Below are 26976 nucleotides of genomic sequence, written 5' to 3' on the forward strand. Positions count from 1 at the left end.
TTTGAGACAAGAGCGTCTCTAAAGGCCTTCCACAACAGCCATACGGCCATCTATACCTTCGAATTCAAGCTCCTCGTCGTCTTCTTCTTCGTCCTCCATCTCATCACGGAAGCCAGTGTCGATCTCAAGCTTGCGAAGCCGACGGCGCATTTCGTCGCGCTTGGCGCTCTGCCAGCGAATCAAAGCAGCCGAAGCATGCACTTTGAATCCGTACACGCGAGGAACGTAGCGTTCCACGCTCTTGGTTGGGATGAGGGCGGGATACACCTGGAAAAGGATGTTGTGGAAAGATGTGCCGAAGTAGGCGCCGTCGATAGCGGCGTGTCTTGAGGACTTGGGGTTGTAGATATCCTCGCAGCGAGCGCAGTATAGCTTAACGGGTTTCATGTTGGGCACATCAGAGAGGCCCATGGGGAGGAGGGGATGGGAGTGGCACATGACACGAGGGCATTTCCCAAACTCGGCCTTCTTATACTTGTCAAGCTTTCTCGTATGTCAGCGGAGTGGTACCATATATCTAGCCAAGACGCACGCACCATTTTTGTAAGCCCTCTTGTTGTAACGATGTAACGGGCGTGCACAAGACCATAAAGGTGCCTCGCAGACTTCTCGATGGCCTCGCGCATCTCATCGTCGCACTCGAGATCAAAGACATCGGTGACGAGATCTAGCGCATACTGATAGTACTGGACTTCAGTATTAAGGCCTGTCAAGTTGAACCTATCCGTAAGGTAGTCCTCGTCGATTTCGCAAAAGTACTCGTTACCCCTCGATGAGATGAACTGCAAGGATCCGTGATTAGCCCATGAAATTCCAAGATGATAACAAAGAGAGCCCCGTGACCCCAAGCCTCTGTATGGCCGCTATCCGTTCAACAACAATGTGGCGATGGCGGACAGCGATAACAAGAGCGTGGTGCCTCCACGGTTTGACAATTGCTGGATGCACTCACCCAGTCTCGCCAATAACTTGTATAGTCGCTATCCGACTCGCTCACGTAGTCATCCATCATGCTGGGCGCAAAAGAAATATAGGGAAGCTATTGACCAAGGTAGCTCAACAACGAGCGACCATGTCCCAGCTTTGCGAAGTCGCTGGCTTCGTTGTTGACAGGTGCGCAGTGGGTAATATCAGGGGTGCGTTGGAGAACGTATTGTCGTCGAGGTCGTATCGTTATGGTATCGTAAATATCGTGTTTCGTTAATCCCTGGCCTGGTCGTTGGTACCTGGGTAGTCTAGGTATGCTTTGGTCTGGTTTGCTCTGGTTTCGGCCTCTCGATGGTGGGGTTGCAAAAGCCGTCTCTGCATCCTGTCTCTGCGTTGCGTCCCCGTCTGCGGTCGAGCTGGAACGGGATGGGCCACCAGGAGATAGGTAGGGTAACGTGACCTGGCGGGGTACATGTCCCGAATTTGAGCCTCATCTCAACACCATAGAGACACCCACGACTTGACGATGCGTCGAAATAAGCCCTGTTGGTACAGTCATTGGTCAATTGACAATAAAGACCTCATCGGTATTTATGATGAACTAAATGGTTCGGCTGCAGCATCACTCCCTTTAGTCAATTAGCCGTATTGGTTTTGACCTCTTCCAAGATAATAAAACAATGGTACTCCTATTACCGCATGATGCCCACCAGTCCCAATCTCAAACTCCAAGGGCTATCAAAACATGTTCCCAACATGAACAGTCGATCCAAGCCCTTTTTAACTCTTTAGGTGGCACTGATCGTCGAAGCGACACTACCTCCATCGCTACCAGACCGTCTATCTGATTCCGAGGCCCCGTCCTCGTCGCCGCTGGTCAAGCCACTCCCTCCTCCATTTGTTACGCGCGATGACGGAATCTGGAGTCGACTTCCGATACTGTCTTGTCCCGATTCTTGCTTAAGTGACACCTCCACCATCCTCATGGCTTCTTGCAACGTTTCACCAGTTTCATCCATAGCTGCCAGGAACCGTGCAAGTTCTTTACACAATTCCCAATCGCCTTCCCTCATGGCGCGAGATAGAAGTCGCACCGACTGTTCGGTTGATGACCCCAGTTCGTCCAGTGTATGTAATATAATTAAGTACCCACCTGCTGTCTTCAATGAACCTCTTTGCAACGACTCTTCAAAGAGTTCTTGTGCCTGCGGGAGGTATGCAAACAATGTTTTCCATTGCCGAACTTCGGTCTTGCGTGTGCACTGCAGCACAATATCAAGATACTCCTTGAATGAGGATAAAAGTGATAGAACGCGAGGTAGCACGGCATCAACAGGCTTCGGAGATGTGTCAACTTCCTCATCTAACACACGATGTAACAATATCTCAAGCCCATGCGCAAAATACTCAAGCTCTTTGTACTGGTGGGCCAGGTTCGAGGCTTCAACTGATCTGCTTTGCCTTAGATAAAACCGCAGTAGGTCTGGAAGTATGAGATGTGTCTGGTCATTGTCAGCTAGCATATTACAATAGGACGCTTGAAAACATACCCTGATAGCGAAATGAAAGTACGAGAAGTTCACATCGCGACGCTGGACAAGATCCGATTCAACTCCCAACACGATGCCCTTTTCCAAAAGGACTGATAGGGGGTAGAAGTCGACGGGAATAGAGACTGGAGATGGCGGTTCCTTGCCATTGTCGCCAGCCGCATCTAGAACTTGGCTGATGTCTGGCCAGGCCTTGAGCTCCATTCCGTCAAATACCCACAGAGAGTCTTTTAGTGCTGGCGGTCCGTCCCGTAAGGGGTTGTCTTCGAGCTGTCGGTTCAGGTTTCGCAATGGCTGATCCCGGACACTGGCGTGGTACTCCACGTTTTGTGCGATGACACGCATGTCATATTTCAGCTGGCCCTCGTCGTTTAAGGATGGCCGGAGTAGTACAAGCTTTCCGTCGACAAGAAATATCACCGAGGCAACGGCAACATCCTGAGAAGGGTCGCCGTCTGTCAACTGCGTATCGGGTAATATCCAGCTCAGTCCCCTCACTCGAGCTGGAGATCTGACAATGCCATGAAACGCAATCTGGCCTACTTGTATGAGTCGTATAGAGCCGCCATGTGGGGTAAAAATAAAATGATACAGTAAGTTTTCGTAGGTGTAGACAAGGAGCGAGTCCTCGCCTGAGGTGGTCACAAGGACCACAGGGGCTGGGATTGTCTGAGTATGCAGTATCTGGGCCGAATCGAGGGCTGTCTCGCGCGAGAACAGTCGTAGTTCGAACCTTCTGTTGGCTTCTACTGCAGCAACAAGAATGTGTTGATGCCAGCACATGCCGCCTCTGACCTGGAACTCATTCTCCATAACCTCGTTGGCGAATGTCTTCCAGCGGCCGCTATTGACGCTGTAATGGGCGAGTCCCCGTCGGCCAGCCACAGCTACGTAGCGGCCATCGGGAGAGATGACAGTCTGCCGTATCGGCCATTGGTTCAAGAGATATGTGGGAGGAACCTTTGCCGTATGCCATAGGAATGGCTCTGCCGAGATGCTGGTAAGATCTGGAACATCATAGCCTCTGTAGATCATCACACTTGAAGGAGTCTGCAGCACGGTCCGGAAGACATTTGCCTCATTGTAACACCCGGTAACGGCATTCTTGGCCATCTCCAGGGACCATATAGCTTCATGCTTGCGTCCTGTCATCAGGATTTCGGAGCCGCCCCCTACCCAAGTAGCCCCGGAAAGTCCAGTTAACCATTCTTCTCCATTGGCGCGTGAGGTTGTCTCTTCAGATCCAAAACTATGACTTCCAATCTTACCGAACATACTCCAGGTAGACCAACCTTTTTGAAACCCCGCGAAAAGGCAGTAACCATCGGGTGAGTAACTCAGACTGGTGAATGCTCCTGAAGATGCCATTGACACAGGGACTTGATGGGTATGTGAATGAGGGATGTTGCCTGCATAGTCACGGACGGAGTATACCTGTACTGTCCCGTCGCAGCAACCAACGGCGATGAGAGAAAATCTTGCATTTATAACCGCTGCAGTGGCGTGATCGTGTTCGCCTTGTGGAACATGGAAACAGTGGCCTTTGAAGAGTCGCTTAGCATCCGCGTCGTCGACCTGGCTGCTCTCTGCTCGATGATTGTAGCGCTGGACCGCATATGCTCGTCCGCTGCTCGTAATCCATGTCAAGAGGTTCATTGGACGATCATGTGTCATCTCAACGATGCTTGCCTTCTTCTCGACCCATCCCATTCGACTAATTATCTCGGTTCTCGTCTGTGAGCCCGTACTGTCCGGTGTCCAGCGGATACATTGCACAGCCGCGGGCTTCCTTGTTGCAACTATCAGCTCGTCGTCAAGAGCGAGTGCGCTCTCAATTCCGGCATCAACCTTAATCACCATTCTAAAGCGAACACTGAGGTCGCGAACCCCTGGGCCTTCGCCAGCGCCCCATAATATTTGCTCTGGTGGTAGGCCGGTGAGGCTTCCGATGAGGCTCTGTCTCCTTCGCTGAACATTGCTGTAATTCGCGAAATGAGGTTTGTATACGCGCGAGTCGGGATCAGTAGCCAAGGAGTAAGTGATGAGATAGCCCTGGTCTGTATGTATAACGAGGATGGCAGCGTCAGGTCTCAGTAACAGGTCGACATTTCTGCCGTATGTTTCCAGGGAATAATCTGATCGAATAACCACAGCTAGGATAACAGCAGGCTATTTCGGTCAGCATGAAGGGCGAATGGGCCAAACGTGTCTTGCAGGTCTTACTTTGGTCTGCCAGACTGTAATGGAAGTTGTTGTGATAACAGCAAACAGATTTCCGGAACGTGAAACTCGCAACGCCAGTATGGGATCTTTAACAGGAATTCCTTCTGTTTCGGTACTTCCAGAAGCTTGCGGCGGTCTACTTGATGTATAGTCATCGTGCTCGACAGGTCGGATTCCTGGTGTTATCGGGGTCGGTGGGGGTTGAGAGTCGAGGTCATCAATGGTGTGACCTTGAGATTGAGAAGTTGGAGGACCAGGCGATGGCGTTAAACTGGAATCGGAGGGGCCCGTAAGACCATCATGAGAAACGACAAGCTTAAAGGCTGGAGCTCGACTGCTGCTGGTAGCATGGATGCGTGGTGTTCCAATGGGCCAATACATGGCGGCAACTTAGCTCCTCAGCTAAGGGTCCAGCAGTTGTAGATGCGCGGTGCTTTTGGGGGACCAGCGCTTCGATTGGGAGGATTTCGCTGCAGCGGAGACTCAAACATGACCCTGCGCGCTAACTGGTTCTAGGAATGGCTCCTCGTGCCATTGACTTATGATATTGTTCAGGTATGATGGTATTGAAGATGATAGTGGGTTGTCACTGTCGTCGCGGATGAGCTCCTGGTGATGTTGTCATAAAAGTGTCTGATTGGTGGTTTCTGGCTTATGTAAGTATGCGTCTTGCTCTTTTCGTCCTTCCGTTCGTGGTCACCCCTGAACGATACTGAACTGCTACCTTTATATTCACTACCACACTCGACGTTTCTCTCACTGGGCATGATTAAAACAATATCAGATCCTCCTCATTGCCGAAGGCGGGGTACCCAAATAGCAACAAATTCAGCAACGTTTATTTCCTTTCCTCATATTGTCTTGCTAGAAGCCCCTATCATCTACTACCAAGGGTATATATACATCTATACTCATTGAGCCAACGACACAATGAATAAAACACACGCATCGCATCTGACTCTACCGTCCAGCAAATCTGTCTCGCCTTGAGCAAAGTTTACAGCCATGGTCCACGGGTACATTCAGCGCCTGGGCTAGCGATCCTTTGCCAAGCAGTCCTTGGTTAATCCTAAGCACATATCCTTGAGCCAGCCACGGTCAGAAGGGGTTTAATAAGTTGAATCAAGAAAACAAAGATTGACGCTCGCTTTTGAAGAGGTGAAACATCGGTCCAGCAAACACAACGCTCAAAAGTCAATGGGTTTTCAGTGGCGAGTGCCCTCGTGGTCCTTGTTCCGGGCAAGGTCCTGTCCTGAGAGGTAATATCCACGGTCCTTTAGGCATTATAAATCCGGTTCTCTTCGCAATGTTCAAACAGGCACAGCTCCGCTGACACGATCTTCTCCTGCCTCAACACATTACGCCGTATCCTTCTGCAGTACTGTCTGCGTTGAGAAGAGGCCCTTTGGTTTCGTGTGTGGCAGAGCCTATGGCAGTGGTCCATTCAATGATATCTATCGTCCGGGTCGGCTCGCCTTGCATATCAGATGACAGTGTAATGTCCGAGTCTTTACCAGTTGAACAGTCCGAATCATGGGATTTGGGTCCAGACATAAACTTGAAATCCAGTGAGCCTATGCTGGAGAGCAGCCCCGCATGACTTGCGGTGGAAGCCAAGTCCCAGGACAGTTTTGTACTTAGATTGCGCAGAGATCTGTATCGCTCAATGCCATTGGGTGAGATGTGCTCTCCCTCCTCAATTATATCCGCAGTTTCTTGTCTGTTTCTGGGCATCGCCGTCAATCTCATGGCTATCACAGATGTGACTACGGCCATCTTCAGTATATAATCTCGAAGTCCGACCAAGATCTCGGTTCTTGACTTTGGGGATTGCGTGAAGCAATGTGACTGAGAAATGATGCAGCTAAGTGCAACGAGACCAGCGATAGTGCCGAGACGGGCTCTGTGACGCAGTTGTCAGCTTCTCTTCCGATTCCCAGTCCGAGGCGCCTACTGCTGAAAGGCCGGTCCGTGCAGGAGAAAAGAAACCACAGCAGACACGGCTAGCAACGAGAAGATTCTAGACATGATCAGGATAAAAGCTTTGGCGAGCGCATACAGACTCACGCAGCATCCAAGTGAGTGTGCGGGGGTAGCCCCAGGGCAACGCCAGCACCAAGGAGAGTCCCCGCGGGTAAGATGATTGCGACATGGCGTACAATTCGCCATATGAAACTACCTGCTATGTTAGGCATGTTGATCATGGCAAGGAGTGGGTTGGGCTGAACGGAGAGGGAGGGAGGGAGCAGCCCAAAACTACTTTGAAATTGGAGTGATAACGTTTACTCGAGACAGACAATGAAATCAGACCAAGGAACAATGCCGTTGATTTGAGATTCTGGCCGTATCAAAGTTCTTATATTCATGGACGCCCAACGCAAAGCCCGAAGCTAGCCAGTGTCGGATCCTCGCCACTGGTACGAAGCAACGGATGCTAGTGGTGAATGCAGCAGTCAGCCAAATCATGTTCGTCGGTTCGCCTCAGGAAAGCTGCATCCTGGGATGATAGGCTCGGCATCAAGTCTTAGATGTGAGGCATTCATTTGGAATTGTCCCAAATTGGCCGCTTTTCGTACTTTCCCCACACGCGACGTAATATGAGCCTATTGAGTTGGCCCACGTACGAGGCAAAGCAGTCGGTTTGTGGTTGAGTGTTGGGCGGGCGAACCATATGAGGCTCAAACGATTGGCTGACGTTATCTCACATCTTCTGAGCTGAGTATGCCTTACAACCATTTCAACCCAACATCGGCACAATCATTAGGCATGGAGGCATCAAACCAAGGAAAATCTTGGGAATCATGGCTGTGTCCAGAGTGCAGTTGGTCCATCCCATGCTGTCCCATAACGACGCATGGAAATTCTCTCCGCATTGCCGGATGGCAGATCGTTATATCGACTATACCAGGTTGATTGAGGCCCGCTTATTGTGTTGCTGTCTAGCTAATGATACCCAGCATGCTCTTTGGTCTGAGAAGGACTACTTATAAGAGTACAATGGACCCAATGATTTAACGTCTGGGGAAGAGAGCAAAGTTGTTTGGCTTGAGACTGATTTACCATCTTCGCAACACACTTCCCTTCGTGCGGGACTTCTTCGCTTCTCATGACTATTTATCCGAATGGAAAGTCTCAATCGTCTGAAAAAGGCTCTGTCCGCCATGTGTCGCCCATCCCATTTGTTGCCGATGTGGTTGAGCTTCTACCAGCAGGTGGAAGCGCTTGGGTCATGTCAGAGTTCATGTACCAAATGCGCCCAACCACTCATTTACCAGACACGGTGAGTTTGACTGAGTTCATGATTGCTTTGGCAATCTCATGGGAGGTTTGGGTCTGCTGCACATATTGCTTTCGGGAGATAGAAACTGACGTCTTGGTTGGTGTAAGACCTGGCCGCAGACAGCGCGCTCCGAATCGCTGATCAGGCTTTCTCAGTGGCAAGTGCTGACAGCCTGTATCATCTACGGTTGTTCGGTTGCTTCATTTCTTCAACGGCGACGCCTTCGGGATCCTAACATGTCCCTCATCTTTGCAGCGTGCGTGTCTTTCGGCATGCTGGTAGGAAAATGTACTGGTGCAGGTTTCGACTATATCATGCTGGTTCATGTATCTTGGGCGACATGTTTGGCTATGGTTGCAAGTGCTGTATGCCTGCATATTCAGTCACGACTGGATGAATAAGTTGAGCCTGAATCTGCGTCTGAGTCTGAGATTGTGATGGATAAGGGTATGTTAACTGCCCAGAAAGGAGTGGTAAACATTCGGGTCAATCCTACAATACCTTGCTTTTCTTTGCATTGTGCAACGTTGGTGTAAAGCCCACTGGCGATTATGTTGACCATACAAAGATGAGAGCCTGGGACAATGGTGAACTGGGTATTTGATACACCTACGTGTTCCTGAGCCTTGTTAGAATGTTTTGGAGTTTTCTGCAATCTTGTTGAATGATAGTCTACTCATCCACCCTTCCTAGGTATGTAAGATCTCATTATCGTTTTCTATGCAATGATAGAGCTGCAGCATTGTACGTGGGTGGATCAGTTTGGCCATACATAGGCCCAAAGAGGATACATTCTCTTATCATTCCGGGGTAGTCTATCTCGCCATGGTTGAAGGCGTGAGATAAGCCCGCTAGGAGCGACACTAGGCAACTGGGCGTAGGTGACAATTCAAAGGGCGTGGTCAAGTGCCGATATCGTAGTGATTATTCGAGCAACAAGTGGCCACCGCTCCTTGACCATGGTCACGCGCAACGTAGAACAGTGAAATACACAGACCAGGCGTACGTAATAGATAACTAAATGAATAAAGAGTTCTGACCTCGTGAGGCGTCAATGACACAACCCCGCTCCCAAGCCCGGAGCACCGGTGTAGGGTATCTGGGATACAGCCGGCTAAGATCGGGCGGAGACTGAGAAGCCCGGCACCGGCGACGTTTTGTGCATCTCCCGGCTCCGAAGGGGATTAATAAGACGCCCTTTTGTATTTTGACAACCTCCTGTTTCTGTCCTCAATGAGTTTCGAGCAGCGAGCTTTTCTCTTCAACATCTTTCTAAATCTTAAACCCCCCACCCCTGTTACTTGAATTTCCGAGAACCCCTCAGCCAGCTCCACTTACACGGTGCACAACATCTCATACCTTTACATACTATCATGATGCTCCCAGTCGTGAGAGGACCGCGATTTGGGCCATTGGTTCGACATGGTCGCTCACTTCATACCACATCGCGATGTCTGTCAAGCGCCGAGGCTGCCCCGGCTGCCCGTCCAGCGCATTATGATACCTCACAGCAACTCTCCGCCATCGACGCCGTCAAGGAGAGACGGCTGAAAGCGGGAAAGCTCGTGGCTGGAGTTGCTGCTGCTTCAGATAGTGACATGTTCAAAGGACCGGTGAGTTGAGGAGCTGGAGTGACCACTGTTCTGAAGCTCATTGTAATGACAGACTACCGGACTACCCAAGTCCAAGCGATGGGATAGTAAGTACTAAGAAAACACCTCAGATTTCATAATTATAGCTTACACATGTCTAAAGACCACTTGAGTCATGAGAGTAGAGTGCGAGAACCATGCACTCTCAAGCAAGCGGCTCGCTACATGAAAAAACCTGGCCTTATCTCACTGGGCGGTGGCCTGCCATCCAGTGAAGTTTTCCCCATCGCTGAACTCGGTTTCAAGGTCCCCGTCGCACCAAAGTTCTCCGAGAAAGAGACCGAAGAGTCGGGTCAGACTGTAACAATCGGAAAATATGACGTGAGAGATCGCGGAGGCACTTATGACTTGTCCATCGCTTGCAACTACGGCCAAGCCACGGGATCACCACAGATGATGAGATACTTGACTGAACACACCGAGATTGTGTATAACCCTCCCTATGCAGACTGGAAAGTTTGCCAAACAATCGGCAGCACTGGAGCATTAGAAGAGGCGCTGCGCATGTTCTGTGACAAGGATCGTGGCGATTCAATACTCACTGAAGATTTCAGCTTCTCGACTGCCCTGGAAACAGTTGGCCCTCTTGGTGTGAAGGCATTCGGCGTGGCAATCGACGAAGAGGGCATCGTCCCCGAGGCTATGGATGAGCTCTTGTCAAACTGGGATGCTAAAGAACGAGGATCGAGGAAGCCACATGTGTTGTATACTGTTCCTTCAGGACAGAATCCCACAGGCGCAACACAGGGAACCGAGAGACGAAAGGCCGTCTATGCCGTGGCGCAAAAGCATGATCTATACATCATCGAAGATGAGCCATACTACTTTCTCCAGATGCAACCCTACACGGGTCGCGACCAACCAGAAGTACCACCACCAGAGACTGTCGAGGAGTTTGTATCGTCTCTCATTCCCTCACTTCTAAGCATCGATGTTGACGGACGAGTCATGCGTATGGACTCCTTCTCAAAGGTTCTCGTGCCAGGTTCTCGTCTTGGCTGGATAACAGCGTCGGAACAAATTGTTGAGAGGTATATTCGACACGCTGAAGTTGCAAGCCAGGGGCCCAGCGGCTTCTCCCAGGTCATTCTATACAAGTTGCTCGATGAGACATGGGGACACGAGGGTTACCTACGGTGGCTGATGAATTTGCGACTGGAGTATACAAAGAAGCGCAATGCTCTTCTGGCCGCCTGCGAAGATCATCTACCTAGTGATCTTGCAACTTGGACCCCCCCTGTCGCTGGCATGTTTGTAAGTGCACCGCATCAATCCATGTGGAAATCGTCAACTGACTCTCAAAGATGTGGATTAATATTGACCATACAAAGCATCCTGAAGCAGGAAAGCGAAGCATCCTCGATATCGAAGAAGAGATTTTCAACTCCTGCATCGAGAATGGTGTCCTTATCGCCAGGGGCTCGTGGTTCTTGACTGAGAAGGACAAGGCACCACCGGGACTCTTCTTCAGAGCGACATATGCATCTGCAACCCCTGAGAACATGAACAAGGCCATTGAAAGATTCGGAAAGGCTGTAAGAGACAGCTTTAGTAGGAAATAGACTTTGTCTTGGCAATCAGTTGCTGGAAATAGAGACAAATTTTGAAGATTAAGACAGTTCAAGAACGCATTAGCCAATCGATATGGGAAAAGAATTACAAGTACGAACATATCGTGCATATCGAATTTGTACATTGCCCACGCAATAATCATTATTCAAACAACACCAAAAGACTAATCCTGGGCTTCCCAGAATGCAACCTTGACTCCCTGACCTGGTGACAAGACAATGTCTGCCTTGAGGAGCGGCTCACCTCCATCAATGTCCTTCATCTGACTCTCCACACGATTAAACTTCTGGAATAGGCGGACCAGAACATAGCTCATCTCAGTCAAAGCAAACTGCTGACCGATGCAGATTCTAGGACCAGCGTTGAAAGGGATATAATCATGGGGCTTGGGGTGCCAGTGGGCCCATCTCTCTGGGCTGAAGATCTGAGGATCGGCAAAAGTATCGCTGATAGGAGGATACAGGTCCGAACGTCTCTGCATGACGAGGGTGGAATATGCAACTGGCGAGTCCTTCAGAACGGGGAGTGGCTCAGAACCATCTGGGCCGCCGCCGCGAGGGAGAGTTGTATCCTTGAGAGCAAGACGAACGTTGAAAGGAACAGCCGGGTATAGACGAAGAGTCTCGTTGAGAACAGCCTTGAGATAACTCATACTCTTGAGATCCTCATATGTTGGCGTGCGCTCAGTCCCAAGAGTGGAGATGATCTCAGCACGCAACCTTTTTACAGCATTAGGATATCTGCCAAGTTCATAGAGAGTCCATGATAGTGTCGCAGCGGTGGTATCTCGGCCCGCAAGCAGAACAGCGATTATCTGATCACGGAGCACTGTTCGGTCTCGTGTAAAGCCAGCAAGTGCATGCAGAAACGTATAGCTGTGATCGTCCTTTGTCTTGGAAGCCAGCTCTTCGGGGCTTAGACGGAGTGCACGTTCAATGTAGAAGTTGATGAAGTGGTTGACCGTGTTGAGACCGCGCCAGAAACGATACTTGGGGATGATGTGGCGCAGTTTTCCGACACGAGCGATGATGTTTTGAATGTGCTGGACTTCATTGAAGGCTTCTGCGAATTCTTGCTTTGGTGTCCTGAGTTGTATATGTCAGTGAATGATCTATATCGTAGCATTTACTGTGTTGGTTGCTCACGTGAGAGACTTGACATCCCATCCGAGAAGAAACTCAGTAGCTACGTCGAGAGTATAGCGGAAGAATAAATCGCTGATGTCCAAGACCTTTCCATCTGTATTGTTCATGTCGACAAACTGGCCCTCGCCTTGAAGTGGCCCTCGGTTTGCAATGGCCTTGAAAAGAGTCTGCATATGGGCCTCGAAGCAATGCAAGTCACTCACGCGGTCCCTTGTGAACTGAGGCCTGATGAGCTGTCGACTAGCATGCCAGGAAGGGCCATCAGTAGTGAAGATACTGTCGCCGAGAAAGTCCTTCCATTCTGCGTGGAAGGGCTGTCCTTTGCCGTAGTCGACGAATTGGGTTGCCAATATCGCTTTGAGGTTCGCTGGGTCGGCGGTGAAGATTGTCCGGACACCAAGAAGACGAGCCTCAGCCGTCCATGAGTTCAAGGGTCCAAAGATACCATCTCTCCAGGAAGCCAGGTTGTTGTGTTTGACGGTAGATCTGACGAATCTCACGACGAGATCCAGGCCTGGAAGGGGTAAATGTGAATGGACTCAATATGCTAGGGTAGGGGTTGACTTACTCCAAGGAGCATATGTTTTCAGTTGAGGTCCATAGCGACCGAGGCGTCTAATTCTTCGGTGTTCGTCAATGCGGCAGATGATAGAATAGGCTACATAGGCGATGAAGAGGACGATGAATGCCGTCTTGACGGAGATTTGCTCCAGAAGAGCTTCCACAACACCCATGGTGAAGGAGGATTGAAGAGATCTACCAGTTTCTAAGTAGTAGTAGGTCAAACTCAACAAGGTAAAGTTTGTCTGGTAGAAATAGTATCCTGGGGTTCAAGCAATTATAGAGTGTGGGTAACGCTTCTAGTCATGTGTGGTTGGATCTATCCGAGCATCAAGAGCACGGACGAGGGCTAGATGGACAGATGCAGAACCCACTGGCCTCAACTGTCGTTAGTTATGGATCTAGAAGCTTATAAATATAATTCCCTGTCCATGCTCTGCATCTTGGATAGGCTAGTCTCGTAGCACAGCAACTGTTGGAGGAACGGGAATGCCATGATAACCGAGTCTCCGTGTCCGAGGACTTGATATGGGCAAAATGCAAGAACAAGACGTCACTTTTACAATCTCTTCCCTGAAGCGGTATGGTGGTATTGACGAAACACCTGGCTTCCTACCGAGGCGATGTGAGTGATGAAGAGGGGATTTTCATATGCATGACCTCTGTATGGTGGGGAGGAGGGTTTTTTTCCCTTCGCTTTGCATGATATGGCGGGGTAATTGGCGTTTCAAATACCGGATTCCTCTAGTTATTGCTGTTCAACGCGTTGGGAGTTGTTTGTTCTTCCTTGACTCATTCGCCTCGTCTCGGGTGTGAATGGGTCTCGCAAGCCAAACCGATGAGAGTCAAGGTTGGTAGGCCAGAACTATAATGACTTACTACGTACAGCAACTTCCCCAGATTTCGCAAACTCTACCCTCATCTCATCTCAAAAATTACTTTTATTCTTGAAAGCCAAATAAAACGCGAGGTCGGAGTGGAAAACCATTCTCGGTTCTAGCACCGGCGGGGATGAACTTAACGATCAGGATACCCGATTCAGCACCCTGATCTACAGAGCACAAGCCCATATCCACATCCACATCCACATCCACATCCGCATTCTCAACCTCAACTCACGAAACACCAGCCCAAGTCCGATTTTTAGTCCAGCGCAAAGAGAACTGGTCCAGCGAATGAACGCTCACGAGTGTGGCTGCTAACCCATCATACATGCCAGGCCATTGGCTGTCTTTGCTCAGCCAATCATCTATTCCCCTACTCATCCCCGGATTCCTTCACATGCCGAGGTGTGTACAGTAAACGAGTCTAGTGACGATCAAGACTTAGCGCACGGAGTAGATGCCTGGATGCCTCGAGATGTCAGTATGCAACCCATACGGTGCCCGCGGTGAACCGATAAGTCAAGAGCGGATTATGCGGAATAACAATCGCGTCCGGTCCGACTTGATCTTCAACTTCGTGCCCCGTAAACTCTTCTCTCGGAGCCGACGTCCTCCGCTCACCGTGCCGAGACTTCGGCCCCGCATTCCTTCCGGCTCCGTTTCGGGATTCAGTGCAAGCGGACTGCTGAGCAAGAGTGAGTGTACGACAAGATTCTGTTAATTGATGTTTCATCAAACTATGTACACTGAAATTCATGAACAAGATCGCCCGCTTCCTTATCCTTCAAACTGTGCGCACTCGGTAGCATTGCCCTGGGTGCAGAACGGCATCTGGATTGGCGACGCACTCACACCACGAGCCACCATGCGCTCGCGCAGCTCAGCCAGTCGAGGTGCAGCGTCATACTGCGACCTGTTCTGGCCTGAGGCGTCGGTTCGGCCCGACCAGAGAACCTCGCCCATAACAGCGGCGCGGGGCCAGACGATAGTGTCAAGGTTGACGCTGTCGATGGTTTCTGTCCATACCGCCGCCTCACCGCCAAGGACAAGCTTGGCAGCCTCCTCAGACAGACCTGCACGAGGGTCGTGTGAGTAGATGAGGCGCCAGCTCTTGGTGGGGCCGCACCAGTCGTTGAAGGGGTAGTAGGTCTTGAAAGCCTCGCCGTTATCAAAGTTGAGCCATTGTCCACGACCACAATCAAGATACTTTTGTCATCAGTCAGCAAATGCCACGTTTTCACCTCAACACTGAGTCATCACTCACCCAGAAGTTATAATCACTGTCGATGACCTTGTGACCAGCCTCAGCCATGGCCTTGACAGCGCCGTTGCCGAGCCACGACTGAATCACGACATCCTTACCGAGTGTCATATTCCACTCAGTAATCATCTCCTCCCAAACAAACGGAGTCAATCCAGCGTCGCGAATCTTGCCGTGAGTGTAGTCGACAAACTTCTGCAGGAGAGGTGCCAGGACTTCAGTCTTGTTGGAGCGCACACCCGGGTCGAGCATGGAGTCGTTGTGGTTGAGCTCATCGCCGCCAGCGTGGAAGTATGCGCTGTATGGTGAGATGCGAGGGAAAAGATCCTCGAACAAGGTGTCGAGGAAGTCATACACGTCGGTACTGTTCATTCGGAACGCACCACAGGGCGGTTCCTTACACCACCACTGATATGGCTTCTCGTTGTATGCGACGATGAGATCCTTGTATGCAAGCTCAACCACACCAATGTGGCCGGGCATGTCAATCTCCATGATCACCTCGACTCCGCGGTGGATACCATACTCGTAGATTCCGGCTAGGTCCTCGGGAGAGTAGGTGAGGCCCTTGCGGTATGCTCCCTTCTCTGCCAGCTTGGGCAGAGCAGGAATTTCAAGAGGCCAAGACTGCGAGTCAGTTATGTGAAGGTGAAGGCGATTCAGCTTGCTCCAGGACATGGCATCGATGGTGCGCTTAATGTGTTCAACCTCGAAGAAACTACGGGCAACGTCAAGCAGAATACCGCGATGGGGATACTCGGGCGCATCCTGGATGGCGACAGGCGCGTGTGGCGTGTACCATGAAGTGCCAGAGCTGTGTTTGAAGAAGAGCTGCAAGAATGTCTCAAGTCCGTGCAGGATACCCGTGGATGATTTGGCCTTGATAGAGGCCTCGCCCTTCTCAGAAAGTGTGAGTGAATACGATTCATCAACCTCGCCAGCAAGAGGCTTGAAAGTGCTCTTGTCATCCTCCTCGGTTTGGACAATCTTGAGTGACTTGACCCACTGCTTCTTCTGCAGATCGGGCTCAAAATCCGAGTTGCGTTCACGAAGCTTCCATGGCACAAAGTTGTCGTTGAAGATGGCCTGAAGAGCACGCGAGACACCGGCCTGGACGATCTGCTTGCTGTTGAACTTGGAACCGGCATCAGGCTGGTAGTTATAAGTGTAGGGCATCTGTTTTTCAAGCAATGTCTCAGTATCAAGTTGCGCGGAGTGGTTACAGGAATCAAAAACAGAACCAGGGGGTGTCCAGCATACAAAGTCTCCATTGTAGGTGATATCGATGCTTTGATCGATGAAGAGCACCTTGTCTCCCGTTGAGATCTTCTTGGGCACTGGCCATATGGCGTCGACGGGAGCGAGGGCGAAGGCGGCGATGGCCAGGAGAGCCTTGGCCTTGGACCACATATCGCCGATGTTTTTGTTTACGATGAGAAATGAGAGGTACAGAGTAGAATTGTGAATTGGGTGAGAGGATAATAAGTGCTTATTATGTACTGTATGTATAAAGGGATGGATGAGTTTGGGTGGATATGAATAGGACGGAGGATCTTAAGCGCCAGGCCCCGTTTAATAAGGCTGGCGATGATCCTCCAGCTCCGCCTCGTCTCGTAAAAAGGTAAGTTAGTAAGTGAGTGATGATCCCCTAGCCTGGCTGTAGCTGTAGCTGTAGCTGTAGTTGTAGCTGGAGCTGGAGCTGGGTTGGTTGGGCGGCGGGGTTGAATTATTTAACCCCCGACAGAGGCTGATTTGATTTGATTTGATGGGGTGGCGTCGAGCTTGTTTTCGATATACATACAGCTGCAGGTAACTGCACTGTCAATCCAATACAATCCAATAGCTCGATGTTGCTATCCGTCCAGGGCCTACAGGTGCAGGAGCTGCAGGAGGAAGGGTACATATGACAGACAACCTTGAAGTGCGCGCAACGTTACGTTACACTACCACCCGAGATTTCCAGCGGTTGCTGTTTGTAGATGGTTTTGGATGTGGGCTTTTGTGCTGGCTGCACCAGAGGGGGAAAAAAGAAGCCAGTATCCGTAGTGAATTAATTGATGGTGTATCCAACGGTCAGAGACAGGAATGGATGAATTGTTTTCAAGGATTCAAATACGTCAAAGGCAAGGTTGGGTAAGTGGGATCTTCAACACGCGCTGCAACCCCCCCAGCCGAGTTCCGGTCAGTAGGGCGCGGCACTTGAAGAGGAGGCTTGCAGTGGTGAGATAATAATGGCCGCGTATGATTGACTCAAATGGTCAGCCAGTTGCTATATTTGCGACAGTAGCAGGGCTGAGACTGAGAGACTAGTCTACCGCCAGACAATGAAAAGGATTAGGATGAGGATAGGTAGTGAGATAGGATAGATGGATGGGGACCAGTCAGCAAGTAGCGGCAGTGGTACAGCCCCTCAGCACCAGGGGAATAGTGGTAGCTTGATTCGTAGAGAGCGGGACGAGGCTGGTTCTTTGCTGCAGCTCAAGCTTCATGTTACATCAGCTGCTCACACTGCATCTGCAGAAAGATGATTGTGGTCTAGAATCTTGAGGTTTCGACGACCCATAGCATGATTGATGCTCTACAGTACATGTAGTAAGCTTGAGAGCCCAGTCGTGTGCTGGCGTATATTCTCATTCACGTAGCAAGGTGCTAAGTTAGTATTAGAAAGTTGCTAAAACAATACTTGATAACGCCGGACAATACTATCTTGACTACAACAGTATACCGACTACCTTATCTACTCTGTAGACGGGCTTCAAACACCTCACTTTCCTTGAGTGGTAGGGTAGGTACTTATGGGTGGCGGCGACATGTTGTCTCAGCCAACTCCAACCCCCTCCAATTTACCTCCATACTACCTTGGGGTTGGCAGGCTGGGTTAGTAGACTCGGGGAAAGCTCCAAAAGCTACCGCCTGACATCAATCAGGACATCCAAAAACTACATGTAACAAAGCAATTGATGAGCTTGGAAAGAGGAGAAATGTAACCTTGGGTGGTAATGAACGTTGGCATTGACATCTATGTACACTGCTAGCCAGCACCGTTCTTTGGCCCCCCAAGCCTCGCTAGGTATTCAGTTAAGTGACGCATTGGATCCCGGTGCATGTTCTCAGTCTACAAGTAGGTATGGTATGTATGAGGAAACAAGCTTGAGTAATACAAAGAAACAAACGCAATCTCTAGGTACTCTCAGATGACTGAGCAAAGAGCTGTGTTCGTAATGATTCCGTAAATAGCTTCATCTTGATGGAGAAGCGAAGAAAGAAGTATATTCTTTCGTCAGAACAACAACCAACATTTCCATATACAAAAGCTAACAGCTGAGGTTAATAAATAACAATAAAGAGAGTTCCATCGTGAATGCCACAAAGGCATGACTAATCGCATGTACTTCTTATTCGTTGGCCACCGAAGCTTCTGGTCCGTGATAGTAGTGTATTATCTTTTTTTTTTTTGGTCGCGCGAATGAAAGAGCCTCTGTGCTTGCTTAGCAATAGATAACAGTCCAAACAGTAGCACCGTTCACTGCGACAGCACGCCAGTGAATGGACAACTGGAAGATGTTCAGTTGTGCTAACTTTATTACAAAGAGAACAAAGTCACACGCCTACATGAACCACGGAACAATGACTGATCGTCCCCATCACGTGACTCACACTGACCCGGACCCATTCTTGACGACTTCTGCGTCCCTCAAGCAGACCTTTGCCAACTTCATCTCTACCTTGAATCAACCAAAACCTCGCTCCATTGCTGATTCGTACGACGTCGCAACATCACCGGATCACCCCAAATCTAGCGACTCGACGTCTGCGCTCTTTGCTACATTGCGACCAGGAACTAGCTCACGCGACGCGATTTATTTTATCCAACCTATTCCAAAGGACGCGTCCCTGACTCAAAGCTTCGCCTCCGATCCAACTTCACGGCGAATTCTTCCGCCACCAAATCTCACCTCAATCTCACCACATAGAATATTCTTTCCCCCCGACTACGACTGCGCATTCATTCATCATGCCCGTCGAAGTCAGCCTCAACACGCCCCTGGCCGAGGCTCTCAATGCCGCCATCCAGCCCAAACTCGTTGAGGTTGGATGGGGAACTGGCGGGGCCGATGACTCCGCCCTAGCAGAGTATATTATACTTATGCTTGTGAACGGAAAGTCTCAGGACGAAATCGCCGCCGAACTCTCGGGAGATCTACTTGGCCTTGGCTCCGACGATCCCAGCACTCGCAACTTCTCTCAGTGGCTCTTTGAACAGATCGATGCTCTGAATGCTCAGTTCAACGGCGGCGGCAATGCAGCGCCTGGCACAGGTCAAGACGCGACAACGGAAGGCGATGTGGATACAGACATGAATGCCGGTGATGTGTCAGAATTGAATGCGTATGCCAACCCCACCATATTACCCCGTAGTACCAAATTACTGACTTCTACTAGACCTACCGGCCCACGCTCAATGCGAAACGGTAACCAGCGCGGGGGACGTGATAAGCGCATGTTCGGACAGATGAACAAAGCCATGGACCGAGCTGGCGATTCTGCACTTCACCGTGTTAGAGGCCAAACAGGAAGCGAACGTATCAACACTCATGGCCGTACACCGCCAAATGGGCCCAGAACAGGCCGAGGTGGAATTGGACGACACAACAACCGCACCGCTAACCTCCAGGCTGGTCTCGCTAACATGGCTGCTGGTGGTCCTCAGGCGCAGTGGATGATGCAAGGTGGCCAACCTAACTCAGCCGAGTTCGCCGCTATTCTGGAACAACAGAGCCAGATGATGCTTCAAATGCAACAGATCATGAGTGGTGGAGGATTCCAGGGTCCATATGGACAGCAACGCCGTGGAGGAAAGTCTCTATTCGACCGTACGCAACATCCCGGCAGAGGTAACTACCGCAAGGGTTTCAACGACCGACAGGGCGGCAATAACGCTGGATTTGAGGGCGAGGGCGAGGATGTCGATATGTCCGGCGAGAAACGTGAGCAGCTGAACCCGGACGAGACGGTTTGCAAGTACAACTTGAGGTGTACCAATAAGGACTGCAAATTTGCTCATCAGTCACCCGCCGCCCCCCAGGGAACATCAGTCGATGTAAACGATAACTGCAGTTTCGGAGCTGCGTGCAAGAACCGAAAATGCGTCGCGCGGCATCCTTCGCCAGCGGCCCGTCTGGCCCACCAGAGCGAACTAGACTGCAAGTTCTTCCCCAACTGCCAAAATCCGCAGTGCCCTTTCAAGCATCCATCAATGCCTCTCTGTCGAAACGGCGCTGGCTGCACAAATGCCGACTGCAAATTCACTCACGTCAAGACCAAGTGCAGATTCAACCCTTGCCTCAACCCGAACTGCGCTTTTGCGCACGAGGAAGGCCAGCAAGGTGGCTTTAAAGACAAGGTCTGGACCGCTGGCGAAGGCACAGCGCACCCAAGTGAGAGAAAGTTTGTGGACGACCAAGCTCCCGAAGAGCTCGTCAAGGGGGAGGAGACAGAGGTTAAGCAGGAGACTGATGTCATCGGTTGAATGAGAATGAGAGGAGGAACAGGGAGATAGATTGATCGAAAAGAGATCACGATACCCATGGCCAAAGTCCTTAGAAGCCGAGGGACGGCAAATACGCGGCCTTGATGAACAGAAAAGCTGTGAACGAAGGACATGTACTTTTACGGTTGCTTTGTAATGTCTGTGGCCGATGTGGCAGAGCATGGAAGGGCGTTTGGGGGTTTGGTATTTCTTGGTTGTGTTTTGAAGCAGCCCAAGCCATCTTGTTTAGTATCATATACATAGAGTGGAGGCCAAGAAGCAAAAGCAAAGGCCGGTAGATTGCGCATCATGATGCTTCAAAGCGGTATGCGCGATGGGGAGAATGAAAACGACGGGTTTCATGGCTACTACAATGATTGTTCCCCAACCATATGTGACATTGTAATTTCTCATACTTAGTAACTAAAGAAAGAAGAAGACTCTTGCATATGAATTCAGAACAGCTAGAATTAACTAGGTACCATCAACCTGCCTTGTAGTACCTACCTTATGATACTGGTAGGTAGTCTTTCTCCGCGGTGTTGATGACGCACACGGAAGAATGCCGGCTCATGGCGCGGGACCCTTGGTTCAACACTCCACCATCTTTCGATCTTCCTCTTTCTCGTAACATACATACACTCATTCATACTCATGCTCAGCACCTCGGCCATGATCAATTGATCTCTAGCAATGAGTCGCCGTCGAGCAGAATCTACGGCTGTAGCTCTCCTGAGCTCACCAGCGAAATCCCACCTCCAACCGCCCCTCCGACGTCTCGATGGCATCCGCAGCCTCAGCACAAGCTCGGCACTGGCTCGGCGACGACCCATTGTCGCCTGCAATTACACCCAGTCCTTCAACAATGGACGTACATTTGTGTCGCAGGCGAAGGACGCGAATATCGCAGTCTTGGGAGGCGGGTTGACCGGTCTCACGGCGGCATACTACCTCGCAAAGAAGCTCCCCTCGACGGCCAAGATTACATTATACGAATCGAGCGATAGATTGGGAGGATGGATCAAGACAGATAGAGTCCCCGTTGATATTGAGGGGAAGAGTGGTACCTTGTCTTTTGAGCGCGGTGCTCGGTCGTTGTCTTCTCTAGTTGGCAACACATTTCGCTTCGACGACCTTGTTCTCTACGATCTGGTGAGAACATTTGCTGCGGCACCAAAAGAGCGCCCCGTTAACATGCCGCACTCTAGGCTCTCGATCTTGGACTCGCTATCAACTCCCCTAGTCAACAGCCACGATACATCTACTACCCAGATCATCTCGTTCCCACACCCCCCAATATTAGTATCTTTGATATGCTCCGTGAGCCGCTCTACCTTGAGATAATCGGTGCCAGTCTTGGACTGGGTATCAACTCTTTGCGCAAGAGAACTCTCCCTTCCAAGGACTACTCGGTATCTGAATGGCTCTACGCCGTGAGCAACAGTCGAAAGGGCATAGGTAACTTGGCTTCAGCCATGATGCATGGTATCTATGGCGGTGATATCCACAAGCTGAGCGCTCGCTGTGTTCTGGATCGCTTGTATTGGGGCTGGTACCTGCCAAACCCCGGCTTGTCGGTGCGCCCTATGCCTGTGGCTGAGCAGGCTCTCCTCGAAACCCTGGGCCAGGACAAGCAGATTCAGAAGATGGCCCTGGAGCCAAGGAGTGCGCTGGTGGACTTTGGTGACAAGGGCATGGAGTCGCTGCCGCAAGCTCTATCTGCTGCCCTACGGGAGCAACCGAATATCACTATAAAAACCGGCGAGGCCGTGCAGGATGTCGTTTACAATAAAGCTAACCAGCAAGTTCATGTAAGATATCTTCCCCTTATAGCCTTTTCGACGTTCCTAACAGCATATGTCAGATTACAAGTTCCAACGCCAAGGACAAGTCCAAGCACAACTCCAAGGTATACGATAAGGTCATCTCAACGCTATCTGCACAAGACATTGCTCGTCTCGCAGGAAACAAACTCCCTTCGCTCTCAACAGCACACTCTGTCTCTGTCATGACTGTCAACATCTGGTTCCCTCAAGAAAATCTGAAGCCTCCCGGTTTCGGCTATCTCATCCCTAACTCCGTGGCCCCTGAGCTTAACCCTGAGCACGCTCTCGGTGTCTTTTTTGATTCTGACGTCCAGACTCGCTCCAAGGATGAACCCGCTGGTACCAAGCTCTTCGTCCTCATGGGCGGCCACTACTACGATCGTCCTGATGTCACCCCCCCTACTGAGGAAGAGGCCATTATCCAAGCTCGCAATCTGCTCGAGCGTCATCTCGGCATCCCACGCGATGCTCCAGCTTATGCCACGGCCAATTTTGCTAGAGAGTGCATCCCTCAGCACTATGTTGGCCACCAGGATCGCCTAAAGGCTGCGCACACCGAGTTAACACAGAACTTTGGCGGGCGACTTGCTGTCGCTGGTGGTTCATTCACTCGCATTGGTGCTGTTGCCAGCCTGCGCGCCGGCTATGATGCTGCCACGGCGGCGAAGAAGGGCCTTGAAGCGACGGGCTTGGAGTATCTTAACGACATTCAGCAATTTTCTGTCGTTGCGACTTCACATATCCCTGTGCGGCATTTTAAGTAGCAGGGAATAATGCACGTATATGCTTTGGTAATGAGACAAGGCCAGAGGTGTTTTAGAACGGAAAGGATGAATGCATGTTGGGAGAAAAAGCTGTATTATTACTTGATGAGCAATAGAAAGACATAGGCCACTTATTGCAGCGAGATGCAATAGCACGTCAAATCATTTACAATGTTATCTACTCAATCCGCGGGTTTGTTAGCCCGAACCGTAATCAACATAATGGTATTCCGTGTTCATATAGAGGTATCATTAAGCTATCGCAAAAACACTCATCCGCTTTGTTTAAACCCTCCATTTCGCCGCTCGTCTAATGATGATGATAAAAAAAAAAAGCCCCTCCGACACCATGGTTGATGGAAATTAAGCTCGTCGAGATATGTGAAGCGTGCTTGTTTTACTCCAAGATGACCAATTCTGAGTTGTTTTGGAACGTCGAGCCAGCCAGTGGCCGGATAGCTTCGTCGATGGCTAGAAGAAGGCCAATGATGCCATTCTCTGGTCGGCCTGCTGCTCCAGTGACAAGACCGCGCCAGTTATCCCCCTTCCCATCCCAAACGGGCTTGAGTGCTGCAGAAAATTCATCGTTTGAAGGCCAGCCGCCGGAGGGCATCTTCCGCTCGATATGCCACCATGGCTCGCCTCGACGCTGCTTGATCTGGCCGAGGAATGTGATGCTGCGCTGTACCTGTTGGTTGCCGGCGCCAGTGTCGGCAAGGAGGTACTCAAATGACATCTCATCCGTTGAATTCATTACAAACTTGAACCGTCCTTGATGACGGGCTTCGATATCGGACCATGCCTCCCTGATCGTCTTGAAGGCTTCCATGGTTGGTAGGGACATTGGGAGCCAGTCCATAAGAGCCCCAATACCATTGGCACCATTGACAAGCTTTTGCATCAAATCAGTGACTGGAAGATGAGGATTGGTCTCCTGCACCTGGATGTCAATATCATTGTTGGAGAGGTCCAGTGCCACTCTCCAGAGGCGCGAGGCTTCGGCGTTCTCGACCGCCTGTGATGCTGGAGGCCCATAAGAGAAAGTCACCTCCTTCAAACTCACTGACTCGGCCTTGATAAAGCCCCTCGCCTTATCCAATGACTCAAAGAAGCTGACAAACCGATCCACGGCTTTGACCCGAGCCTTGAGGTTCTCCAAGATAGATCGTCCGATATTTGCACGCATCCGTAAGCAAAATTCGCCTGTACGCGCTTCCCAAGAGACGTCGCGACCAACCATGTGGCCCTTGAGCATGGCGAACTTGGCGGGTTTGCGGACCTTGATAATAGCATCGGAAACGCACATGAAAGAAACATCTGAGATGGGGCCACCTGCACCAGAGGCTTCTTTGTCGACGGGCTCAACACCCTTAAACCTGATTGAGACAATATCGTGCGCCCATGGCTGCCTGGTAGAAATGCCCGATGTGGAAGCTCTTGGCGCAACTGGTCCAAGCCTAGACGTCTCTGGACCAGCGTTGGACTCATCTGCAGCGTTTGCATTATCCTTCTCCGCCATGTTGAAGACCATAGATGGGAAGATGTCCGAGAGAGAGATTTCGAGGGTCGGGAGTCGGACCTGCTGGGGAAGAGACCAGTTTCTTGTGTCTTGCAGTAGGAACTTGATGTTGTGCCGATACAGCTCGTGTTGGTCCACTGCCTGAGCAATCATGCCGGTCGCGAACAGGGTGAGGTTGTTCCAGAACTCATCTTCAAGATGAGGATAGCCCTTGTTAAGAGGAAGCTTCGATGACAAGCGATTCGACTGTCCATTTGCACTTCGGCTGCTATCAAACATATTAGTGCATTGCAAACACAGCTATTGGTACTTTATTCCAACTTACACATCAACAAGCCACCACGCATCCCCGCTCGGACTCAGCATGACCATAACGAACCAGTTTGGGTCCCAGCCAGTTCTCTGAAGCCAGATCGTCTTGGTCCATTCGCGGGTATTGGTCAAAGATCTCAACTCATCCTTGGTCATAGAACTCTTCTTGGTAGTCCAGCCTGCCGTGCTTCCACGGCGAATAAGTTCATCTTCCATGACTCCACATCTCACGTTCTCCAAGCATGTTGCACCGTCATCCGCCGGATTCTTTCCATTATTCAACAAATGCTCATGTTGAATGGTGAACTTCGAATGAGGCTTGACAGCGAAAACACCAGTTGTTGGTTCCACAAGCAAGGATGCGCTATCTTTGTAACCGACCTGCATACTTAAAAATGAGGTCGCAGGATCATCGTGAGAGATGTTCAGAATCATGGCAGCATCTCGATTTTGGAAACGAGGGAAGGCCTGTAATCTGTTGTGTATGCTACCCAAAAGGAATTCAACATGACGGCCAATGACCGTCTTCAGAAGAGTCTCGGCTGATAAATTGTTGGCATCGAAAGTGATATTCGTGTCCTTCACTTCCTTGTTGTCTCGATACCATTTAGCCGTCAAGTGACTTGACGACTTGGGATCAGGTTGGCCATTGGGCTTCCGGCCGCTATTGACGGCGATTAGGATCCAACTCTTCGGACTACCAAGCTGTGTGCGCGACGTCCAATATTGAATTGCCAGCGCTCGATTAAGTGGCTCGACCTTGAGGGTTCCCGTCCATGAGCCTCTGCTAAGTTGAGTTGCTTGTCTCTTGAGCTCGTTGAGCTTATGTGTGAGGACCAGTTCGTGTAGAAATTGATAACAGCCTAATAGTCCGTCTTTGCTGAGGATATCATTTACCTGCCCCTCTAGGTAATTCTTTAGCCCGTCGGGAATTGAGGATGCTGCTGGCTCAAAAGCGAACCGGAAGTCGATGAACCAAAACTGTTTCTCGAAGTCTTCATCGGCGATTGTGAGATCAACCTCGAATTCTCCCGCAACTTTGAATGTTACTCGGCCGGAATCGATATCGTAGTTTCTGAAGTGACATGGGATCTTGTCGAAATCTTCGAGGTTAAGTCGCAATGATAGTTGGGTATCGAGATCGCTGATCCATTGAATTTGTTCCTGTCGTGTTAGGGGTGGTGGCTCGATATACGAGAGCTGGTAGCAAGGTCAGCTTGATCGCCTTTATCTCGCGATGCGCAAAACCTACATCAGGCATCCAAGCGGCCTCTCCAGTTGACAGTACCTGGAGGGCTGTTTTCAGATCAGGGCTTGGCATTCTCGCAAACGTTAAGTCCCTTTTGACGTGACCCATAACATCCAGTGCTCCGGAGAACAAGACCTCTTGCCCTTGAAGGTGAAATCTCAGGTCAATAAGCTTGCTAACCATGTCGGCTTTCCGACTCCATTCTGTAATCACCAGCGCTTTAACCCATTTCCGATGCTCCCTCATAGCAAAGTTCAGTATCGATGTCTTCTTGGCAATATTTTCGCCAGATCCGTCTTCGACGTCGCTGCTCGGTACTGTCGAGTTTCCATTCATGGCGGCAGTAGGCAAAGGCATCTTTGCCAGTGCGGCAATCTGATCTTGGAGCGCATTGTGAGTCGATTGCGCGAGTCGCGTAAGAACCTTGGAGAGTGGTATGTAGCCCTGAGTTATGTGGACTATTTCGCCGGCAGGATCGCTCATCCTGGAGGAGTAGGTGGTTGGTTGGAGTTGTTGATATCAGGGCGACGTTGATGGCGAGAAGTCTTCAAAGGCGCTGGGGTAACGAATGAAGACCTGCCAGGTCATGTGAAAAGGTGCGCGCACGAATCATACATAAGGCTGTATAGTTTGGCGCCCTGGATTCTATAAATATTTTTTTCCGTGAAGGATCGTCTGTGTACGAGGTGTCGTTTCGTCGGGTGAATCGTTCGTTCACTTT

General features: G+C 50.4%; 8 protein-coding genes across 8 annotated transcripts; 3 read left to right on the plus strand and 5 right to left on the minus strand.

The window, feature by feature from the left end:
- Positions 1–18: 18 nt before the first annotated feature.
- On the minus strand, positions 19–1012 carry CKB2 (casein kinase 2 regulatory subunit; the record flags this gene model as incomplete). Its single annotated transcript, XM_044818353.1, has 3 exons — positions 19–483; positions 537–782; positions 953–1012. The coding sequence occupies 3 exons, from the start codon at positions 1010–1012 to the stop codon at positions 19–21; spliced, it is 771 nt and encodes a 256-aa protein (XP_044686055.1).
- A 703-nt stretch (positions 1013–1715) lies between these two features.
- On the minus strand, positions 1716–5081 carry J7337_000606 (uncharacterized protein; the record flags this gene model as incomplete). The annotated part of the gene is made up of 3 exons (XM_044818354.1): positions 1716–2429; positions 2478–4646; positions 4701–5081. 3 exons carry the CDS (start codon positions 5079–5081, stop codon positions 1716–1718), a joined length of 3264 nt encoding a protein of 1087 aa, XP_044686056.1.
- Positions 5082–9353: 4272 nt separating this feature from the next.
- On the plus strand, positions 9354–11194 carry J7337_000607 (uncharacterized protein; the record flags this gene model as incomplete). The annotated part of the gene is made up of 4 exons (XM_044818355.1): positions 9354–9593; positions 9646–9679; positions 9736–10886; positions 10964–11194. 4 exons carry the CDS (start codon positions 9354–9356, stop codon positions 11192–11194), a joined length of 1656 nt encoding a protein of 551 aa, XP_044686057.1.
- Positions 11195–11367: 173 nt separating this feature from the next.
- J7337_000608 (uncharacterized protein) lies at positions 11368–13083 on the minus strand (the record flags this gene model as incomplete). The annotated part of the gene is made up of 3 exons (XM_044818356.1): positions 11368–12289; positions 12350–12863; positions 12918–13083. The coding sequence occupies 3 exons, from the start codon at positions 13081–13083 to the stop codon at positions 11368–11370; spliced, it is 1602 nt and encodes a 533-aa protein (XP_044686058.1).
- Positions 13084–14571: 1488 nt separating this feature from the next.
- J7337_000609 (uncharacterized protein) lies at positions 14572–16465 on the minus strand (the record flags this gene model as incomplete). The annotated part of the gene is made up of 2 exons (XM_044818357.1): positions 14572–15000; positions 15059–16465. 2 exons carry the CDS (start codon positions 16463–16465, stop codon positions 14572–14574), a joined length of 1836 nt encoding a protein of 611 aa, XP_044686059.1.
- A 2605-nt stretch (positions 16466–19070) lies between these two features.
- J7337_000610 (uncharacterized protein) lies at positions 19071–20585 on the plus strand (the record flags this gene model as incomplete). Its single annotated transcript, XM_044818358.1, has 2 exons — positions 19071–19444; positions 19499–20585. The coding sequence occupies 2 exons, from the start codon at positions 19071–19073 to the stop codon at positions 20583–20585; spliced, it is 1461 nt and encodes a 486-aa protein (XP_044686060.1).
- Positions 20586–21278: 693 nt separating this feature from the next.
- On the plus strand, positions 21279–23175 carry J7337_000611 (uncharacterized protein; the record flags this gene model as incomplete). The annotated part of the gene is made up of 3 exons (XM_044818359.1): positions 21279–21737; positions 21794–22396; positions 22450–23175. The coding sequence occupies 3 exons, from the start codon at positions 21279–21281 to the stop codon at positions 23173–23175; spliced, it is 1788 nt and encodes a 595-aa protein (XP_044686061.1).
- A 397-nt stretch (positions 23176–23572) lies between these two features.
- J7337_000612 (uncharacterized protein) lies at positions 23573–26738 on the minus strand (the record flags this gene model as incomplete). Its single annotated transcript, XM_044818360.1, has 3 exons — positions 23573–24962; positions 25020–26206; positions 26259–26738. The coding sequence occupies 3 exons, from the start codon at positions 26736–26738 to the stop codon at positions 23573–23575; spliced, it is 3057 nt and encodes a 1018-aa protein (XP_044686062.1).
- Between the last annotated feature and the right edge of the window lie 238 nt (positions 26739–26976).

Source organism: Fusarium musae, chromosome 1 (genome assembly GCF_019915245.1).
Source record: "Fusarium musae strain F31 chromosome 1, whole genome shotgun sequence".
Taxonomy (NCBI): domain Eukaryota; kingdom Fungi; phylum Ascomycota; class Sordariomycetes; order Hypocreales; family Nectriaceae; genus Fusarium; species Fusarium musae.